This window comes from Neltuma alba, unplaced genomic scaffold, assembly GCF_004799145.2.
Source record: "Neltuma alba isolate B1F8T4 unplaced genomic scaffold, ASM479914v2 tig00002374_pilon, whole genome shotgun sequence".
Taxonomy (NCBI): Eukaryota; Viridiplantae; Streptophyta; class Magnoliopsida; order Fabales; family Fabaceae; genus Neltuma; species Neltuma alba.
This window is the reverse complement of record NW_021632837.1, coordinates 399,100-407,299: the sequence shown is the minus strand read 5'-3', so window position 1 is coordinate 407,299 and position 8,200 is coordinate 399,100. Positions and strand designations below refer to the sequence as shown.

The 8,200-nt window shown below is 42.0% G+C and overlaps 1 protein-coding gene across 1 annotated transcript; it reads right to left on the bottom strand.

Moving 5' to 3' along the window:
• Positions 1-3,892: 3,892 nt before the first annotated feature.
• Positions 3,893-6,537, bottom strand: LOC114723880 (uncharacterized). The gene is made up of 3 exons (XM_028910121.1): positions 5,962-6,537; positions 5,706-5,806; positions 3,893-4,866 (listed from the first exon to the last, which is right to left on the bottom strand). The coding sequence occupies exons 1-3, from the start codon at positions 6,429-6,431 to the stop codon at positions 4,208-4,210; spliced, it is 1,230 nt and encodes a 409-aa protein (XP_028765954.1). The 5' UTR covers positions 6,432-6,537; the 3' UTR covers positions 3,893-4,207.
• Positions 6,538-8,200: the final 1,663 nt, after the last annotated feature.

Below are 8,200 nucleotides of genomic sequence, written 5' to 3'. Positions count from 1 at the left end.
TTCGTTGCCTTTTCAATTGTTTTTGTTATATTCTTACATAACATAGGTACTGACAATTAATTACGCCTCCTTATTCTGTAAATCAAAATGAGTGTAAACACGCTCAATATGGTATGAGGCTGAAGGCGTATATTCAGGATGCTTTATCACAAACAGTGAACCAACTCACGGATTATATGGACATAGCTAGAGAAGAACATTTACACTTGCAAGAGCCCATTAAAGTGATATAGATGCGCATAATTTCCAGGTACGAAGTTCCAAGTGGTTGTTCAAACTTATTGAAGGATTTCGTTCTCTTTTCAGTTGCTGAATCCTTTCGTTACTTCTCTTCCTCTCTTTTACTCATTTGACCCTGGAATTATAAATGGCTGCTCGGTTGGATCTGGTCCTTCATCATCATCTAACAAGCGCGAATAATAGTGAATAAACGGTTTTACCGAACCAGCGATCATTGACCTTATGGCAACCACAGGTTCTTTTTCGCTATTTCTGCTTGCGTAAATTAAGCTGCAAGCTTTTTGGATGAAAATAAAACGAGATAAGCAGACCATTGATCAGGGATTTTTTTTATACAAAAAATGGAAACCGGAAAGTTAGCGGTGGTAGCGTTATAGATAGGAGGGAGGAAAATCAAAAGAAGCACAATGAAATAGGGGAGCCGAATTGATATTGAGACTCGTATACAATGAATAAATGAGAATAAATCAAAAGGAACGAACCACGTGGCAGCCTTATCTGAGAAGGTCAGACGACATCGGAGTGACGAGGCTGGAGGTAGCCGTCTTGGGCTGACTTGTTGAAGAACTCAATGCAGTCGGAAATGGCCTCGTTGTAATGGGAGTAAGAGGAGTAATAGGAGCTGCAGGAGGTCTTTGGAGGGTCAAAACGGTCGTTGTGTTCGTGCTTATGAGCAGAAGAAGCCTTTCCGGAGAGGAGGAGGAGACGCGCGAGGATCTTGCGGAAGCGGGTGAAGAGCTTCATGGTCGAAAAGGTGAGGTTGAAGCTGAGAGGAGGAAGGTTGCAGTGAGGGTGAGGGCTCGTGTGGCCGTGAAGCGGCTCTTGTGCGTCTATGATGACTGGTATGACGAAGCTCTCCGTTTGAGGATTGCGCTGCATGGTCACCAGCTTCGCCCTGGGAAGTGAAATGCCATGATGAGTGCCGTTCATCTTTTAAAGGGCCAGCCTTTGAGAGAGCCTGCGATTATATTCCATTCTGGAGGGCCTTAAAGTTAAAGCAGCGCCCATGTGGCCACATCATTGGCATGGGCTTCTCCTGTTTTCCCAAACGGGGTTGGTTACAGCAGCTTTCTGGATTACGATCTAATTAAAATGGAAATCAGGAGCACAACATCTCGGCTTGGTCCTCCTAATTTGAGTTGTTCGGGTGGAGCTTTTGACAGGCCACCCATTGATTAGTGGAAAGGAGTTAATGATGATGGACCCCGGCGTTTGATATATAAAACCTTGACGAATCTCCGGAAAATCCTTATTCTGGGACATGAGTGGAAGTGGAACCCATCCGACATGTCCAACGTTATCGCGAATGATTTGGCTACGCCTACCTAATTCCTTAGCTGTTTCTAATTCAATCCTCTCGGCTTTCACGTCAGTTTTCCAAAAGCATAATGCTAGAGTCAGCTCCCTGTCACGCTTTTTCTCAACTATCACTCTTTTCGGTTTGGCATGTTTAGAGTTGACCGCCCTTTTTCCTTCTGATGATTAACTTTTTTTAGTAGAAAATTTTTTTTTTAAAAGAAAATTTTTCCCTTTTTCGCAAACCGCAGTGTAGGACCAAGGATGGCTAGGCTTTCCGCCAGGGTATGCTCTTTCACCGTTAACAGTTTTAAGATAATTATATATATATATATATATATATATATATTGAACCAGATTGCAATTCCTCATGTTAAGTTGGATGGAGCACGAAGGCCCTACCTGTCAACCATCATTTCTTGCCGCCACGTGGCTTGATTTCGTGGGGCTTAGGCCTGGCTTTTCCTCCAAAATCAGAAGCACGCACGCTTCCACTACTTCAAATTCTATCCCAACGCACAGCATGCATATTGGGCTCAGCCCAGTATTGAGACCTAATTAGGCCGAAATTACAATCCTAGGACATTTCACGGTTCACAAAGTTACTTCTCATGCACCTACAGGGATAGGTCAAGTAGAAGTCTAGAAGAGATTAGTTCCTCACAATATAAGAAACCAAGGTTTGAGTCTCTGTTTAAAAAAGGGTCTACATTTAGTTTCCGATAATGTTTCGAATAGAATTACTTCTAATAAGAGGATATCTATGTTTTAGCAAAAAAAATTGCTTGTCATGCTTGCCTCTGGGTTTATTATATTACTAACTGTTTTTTCAAAGTTGTCACTCGGACTTGTTATTACAATATCTAAACACTTTTACAGTATCCAAGGACTAATTAAGTCATAGGAGTAGTTTTTAAAGGAAATAATAGTAATAATTTTGAAACTTTTTCCCAATCGTAATATTACTTCTTCATTCAATTATTGTTTTCTTAGATCTTTAAATATCATTAATCTATCTGATAGGTCCTTGAATCAACTTCTGTTTCTATTTTCCCCATATTCCGCTCAACGAATCCTTGCTCAGTTACACCCAAAAAAAAAAAAAGTACCGTGGTAAAAAGGGGGGCTTAAATTGGTCGGGTGTGCAAAACAAATATGGTTCGCACACCGGAACTAGACGAGTGGGCTTTGAAAGAAAAATAAGATAACCCGTAGGTGAAGCCAAGAATAATTCTCCTGCAGCCTTCGATTCATTTTTATTTGTAGATTAGGAAATCCATTAGAGGGACTTCGTTTCTTCGTCTTGTTTAACACCTGCAAACTCGAACCATTTAAAAGTTCGCGCGCTCAGAAAATTACTTCCTAGCTACTTTACGTGCCGGTAAGAAAGAATCTTGAAATGTATGCCAGGAGGCTTCCGTTCCGCAATGATGGTAGATACCTCGATTTCACGGTAGCTCCACTGTGAAGCAAAGTCGCGCGATACCCCGAATTAAAGTTATTCTAACACGTGCATCCTCCACAAAACGGTTCTATTTGCAATATATTATTCTGTGATCCCGAGTTCAAACTGAACGTTGCTGTTAATTTATGATTTTGAAACGAGACCAACCACTGCACGTCCAGTGTCCCTAGTGTAGTGGGATATTTTCTCAAAAAATCAGTTGTTGGCCAAACAACACATATACGGTGGGATATTGGATTCGCTGAAACTGTTTATATATGAGTATAGCTGTATATCGGTGTCCCCTAAAGTCCAAATGCCAGGGACGCTAAGAAAAAAACAGCGAACCTGCATGTGATGGCCCATATGTATGCAATCATAATCTTCGTGTTCTCCAAGACTCCACTCAAAAAGAAATAAAACAAGAGGGGCAAAAGCCATATTCTTCTTGTTATGAAAAGCGCCGTTCGGTCAAAATACTTCAACTCCTCTCCTGCCTTTCAATTATTACAGATTATGCAGCCACTTTGACCGTATAATTACGTTTCCATCTATACATTCTTTACGTTCATACCCACAAGCAGCTGGACAATAATAATAACCAGCTCTCACATCGGCCTTGATAAGTTGATGTTACACCTCAGATAGGAGTATTTTAGGTAATTTTATTCAACACTAATTTATTTCAGATTGGCATTTTTCAAGAATCCAAACACGCGCCCTTTTCTAACAGAGCAACAGGGTTGAGACTTGAGAGGGCTCCAACTGCTTCCAGGGAAGAGCGAGTTGCCGAATGAACATTTAAGCCTCGCAATTGCGTTGCGTGAGTCTGCAGTGGCAAGCCCCACTTATTTATGGGATTGCTGTTTCTATCACGTGAACAATCCAAGTTTTCAGTGCCCACAATTAATGCCCGGAAGAAAAATCCAGTTTCACAGTTTCACTCAACCTAAATAAATTAAGTGAAGCCATGAAACTGGCACGTACTACTATATATTGAAAAGCACGCGCCAGCGTGCAGTTAAACAGTTGGCCAAAACTCATTAAAAAAGAAAAACGGGGGAGATTTTGTTACAGCGTACATCCTACAGCAAGAGATAGCACTGTACACATTAGACAAACAGTAGGGTCCACTGTCCACCCCGGCTTTATGCGGGAGCAGAGGAGGCGGGTGTAGCAGACCAGAAAGTACATCCGATCTCTGATTCTCAATAACGGTGACCTTCCTCAACATGGCATCACTTTGTAAATCACGACGAAACAAGGAAGGATAGCTTTCGGATTGAACACCACCAACTCCTCGAGATTCGAGTAGACCCCGGCGCTCCCGGCTACCGAGTCATAAGACCCAGCCGATACGGTCTCCTCCTCCGCCGGAGTCTCCTCCGCCACGCGCTTCACCCTCCCGGCAATGACACGGCACACCAGCATCGCCCTCCTAGTATCGTTACACTGCAAGGCGTCGTGGGCCCTACCGCTGCTGGCCGTGGTCCGCACTCCTTTGCAGTGTGGCTGCTCAGCCGCACCGGCACTATCAGACTTGCCCTGGAAGCCGTGGCGGATGATGGTGCACACACCGCAGCCGGGGAGCGAGCCGCACAAGGAGGAGGAGCCACGTGCACCCAAGGAGCATGAGAGGCTGATGCAGTGGAATCGCAGTAGCTCGTTGCCGTCGGCGGCGCACCTGGGGTTCTTCTTGACGCTGTACTGAGCACGGCTCTTCACTGCGTCTCGGCACTCCTCGAACCGTTGGATGGTGCGCTGGGTGTTGTGGACTTTGAGTATCCGCTCGATCTTACAGATGGGGCTGCCCTTCTTCAGCCAGCTTGACTTGAATATTATCTCCACAATATTTCGACCCGAATCCTCCGGCCCCAGCTCTGAAACTGTTGACCAAATGACAATTGCAGCATAGTAAGCTTCAGTTTATTATTCCCACTAACCTAAGAAAAAAATTAAAAATTAAAAATAGGTATAGAAGACGGGTAGCAGTCTACTACATTTTTTACGGGGCTATCGGTGGCCTTTCTAACTGTAGTATTTTTGAGGGCCAGTCACGAAGTTCCGCCACCTCATGGACTCAGATCATTTATTTCCTCACAGCACAGACAGCTGTGATCTGGCGCGAAGACCTTGAAGCTCCCACTAATGCGACTGGCGAATATATTGCCTCTGTTGTGATTGCTGGTGGAGTGGTGGTTATATTTGGTAAATGATGAGCTCTCAGGAAAATAAAATAAAATCTTCCAGTCTTTATATTTATTGATTTTTTGTATACTTTGGTGAGAGAATTAGGGAAATATGTTTATCATTATCCGTAGAAATGGAATGGATTTGCGCAAGATTGCCAGGATAAAGTTCCCAGGCAACCCACTTTCATGATGACATGCATGGGATGGTGGAGTCCTTTTTGTCTCCAAGTTTCCATTTTCATTGCGCAGTGCAAATTTTCTTTTCCTCAAAAGCTAAACCACGCCCCATCATGACAACGGATTAAGGGGAAACAAGCAACACTTTGTTTAGGAACGAGAACTTGAGTAATTATTAGAGGGTCCTGCTTGTCGAGGAGCGCTTTATGGAATATCGACCACAAAACTAAGTAACGAACATGCAAACATGTCGGGTGAAAGTGGAAGTAGTGGTTTAATATTAAAAGAAATGACTGATGCATGTAATGGTCAAAAAGAAAAGGGAAAATAAAGAAGGATAAAGAGTGATGATATACCGGCATGGCGAGTAGCTTGATGAAGCTCCAAGCTTTCCATCTTAGGGAAGAACTCTCCACAGTGAGGGCAAGAACATAGAGTGCTTCTCGGCATCGGGAGCCTGATATTTCAATCCAATGTTGATATTAATTTCTTTCCACAATTTGCAATTTTTCTCATGACATCATGAATAGCATTCCAATTGAAACGAACTGGAGACATGGAAATTAAATGAAAATCTTAACATTAACATTGGGTCTCGCATATATTAACTACCTGGAAGGGTCAACAATCATGCGACATTCATAACAGCCGGAGAGTTTCCTGAATTGCATCCCTCTAGAACATGTAGTGCCGTTTGGAGCGCCGTTGGATTTGGCCGACCGAGATGACGAGTTATTCGGAGGCTTCCGGCTCAGTAACCCGGCTTGCTGACCCAGAGCACTGCTCTCCGGCGAGGAGTTATCAGGCCTGTGAACAACGCGTGTGTTGCCGTGAACAACGTCTTTGAAACTACAGATGGAGCTGCAAGAAGATCCTAGTTTGGAGTAGCCCACTGGGGTGGGGTTTTTGGAGGGGTCGTGAACTCTCGACCCTTGGATCTGTTTGCAGGTGAGGAGATTCTTGATTTGGTCCCATGAAGACGGTGGTTTCTGCTTCTTCTGCGGCTTATTTCGCTTGCGCTTTGGGACTTGTGAGTCGGGACCTGAATCTGACTGTTCGGGCAAGGAAGTAAGGAGAGCCATCTCGAAAGCTAATTAAATCGAAGCAATTAAAAGAATGGAAGACAATGGAAGGAAACCAGAACAACTTCTCCCTGTCATGTAAATAGATACGAGAGAGGTCGAGGAGGGGGCGGGTTTTATATTTGTGAGCGAACGAATTGAAGGCGTCCCCGGAAAGGAGAGGCCTGATGGGATGAATGGGTAATAAAGGCAGGGCCCCCCTGCAGTGGGGCTATTTGCCTATTTCTATATTGATATACATAGCACTAGTACATCTCATTAACTGTCCCGGCTTTGAACTTTGTATTTAACATATATATAATGGGAATTACTTTGTCTCGTTCGCCCAACTCGACCCACCTTTGAGGCCTTCAGCTGCTATCAATCTTCCCAGAGTGAAAACCGCCATAATACCATAATGTTATTCTGTGACCTTTTGGTGTGCTGCGTCCACTGGTCCATATATTTCATATTCTGGTTCTTTACTGTGCTACATTTTGTTTGGAAAGAGTGGTCTTGCCTCAATGGCAGGATCAGAAATTCTTGCCCCCTGTATCGCATCGCCTCATTTATCCAATATTTAAGGTAACTCACTTATAGGGAAAAAAATAGCATACTTTGCGTTTTGAATTATTGCCAGTTTAACACACGATGTTTTGTCTCCTTAATTCACATCATATTTTCGTCGTGTAAAGAGAGATGTGTTTCACATATGAATACACGCGAAAATTGAGCGCACCATTAAATAATCACGCCAAAGTTCCCATCTATATTGTTAATCAAATGAATGAACAGCTCATTTATAAGGTTTTTTTCATAATTTTAGGTCATTAAAAAATAATCCCCTGTGTTTGACAAAAAAACAAATAATCCCTTGGGTGTTTAATGTAGACGAATTTTCTTGTTATTTTTCAGTTGTCTGATCTGGAGCTCCGTATGTACTTCTAGCCTATTAATACAATGCAGTAACGCACGTCCTCTCGTTCATTGTGGGGAGACTGGCGCGCTCTTCTTTCTCATGCATGGAAAAATTTTTAGCATCTACTACTTTGTTTTTATGTCTTACAATGAATATAGTTATTTTCTTAAAATGTGTAGTATATATATCAAACAGGAATATAACTAAAAAATTGTCATATTTTAAGAAGGAGTTAATACAGTTTAATTTTTATTTTTTCTTACTTTGAACATATATACATGCCCTGCAAATAAAACCAGCAGAGTAGAACATAATAATTCTTACACTTAAGATAGTTGACACTTTAGTATTTTAATTTTGTTTAAAAGTAGTGATCACTTCAAAATTGTAATGAAATAGTAGAGTATTAATTATATTTATAGAACTATTATACGAATTACTGGTAAAAAAAATACCAAACAAGGAGGAGAGAGTAGAAAATGATGATTGCTGTGGATGGACTGTGTTAATTGGCCAATTAGGACAGCTGTTATATGAATCATATTCTATAGATCATTTACAAGTGAAATAAAAAATTCTGTTTGTTTTGTGATGAATTCAAAACTAATTAAAATATTAGTCTGTATACGTATATCGGAAGTTAGGGACAGACACACTGACTTGTGGATCGGATTATGTGTTTTGTAAAATAAAGCAAGCCAATTCAAACGAAAATTCGAGGGGAATTCGTTTTTAATAGTTGATATATGGGGACTTGTATTTTATTTGGAAGCTAAGGTCAAACAAATTGGATGTTGAAGCAGAGAGCGTGGAAATAGAGAGGCGGAGCATCGGAACATGTGAGACCTCGGCAGTAAGTGACACGCAGTGG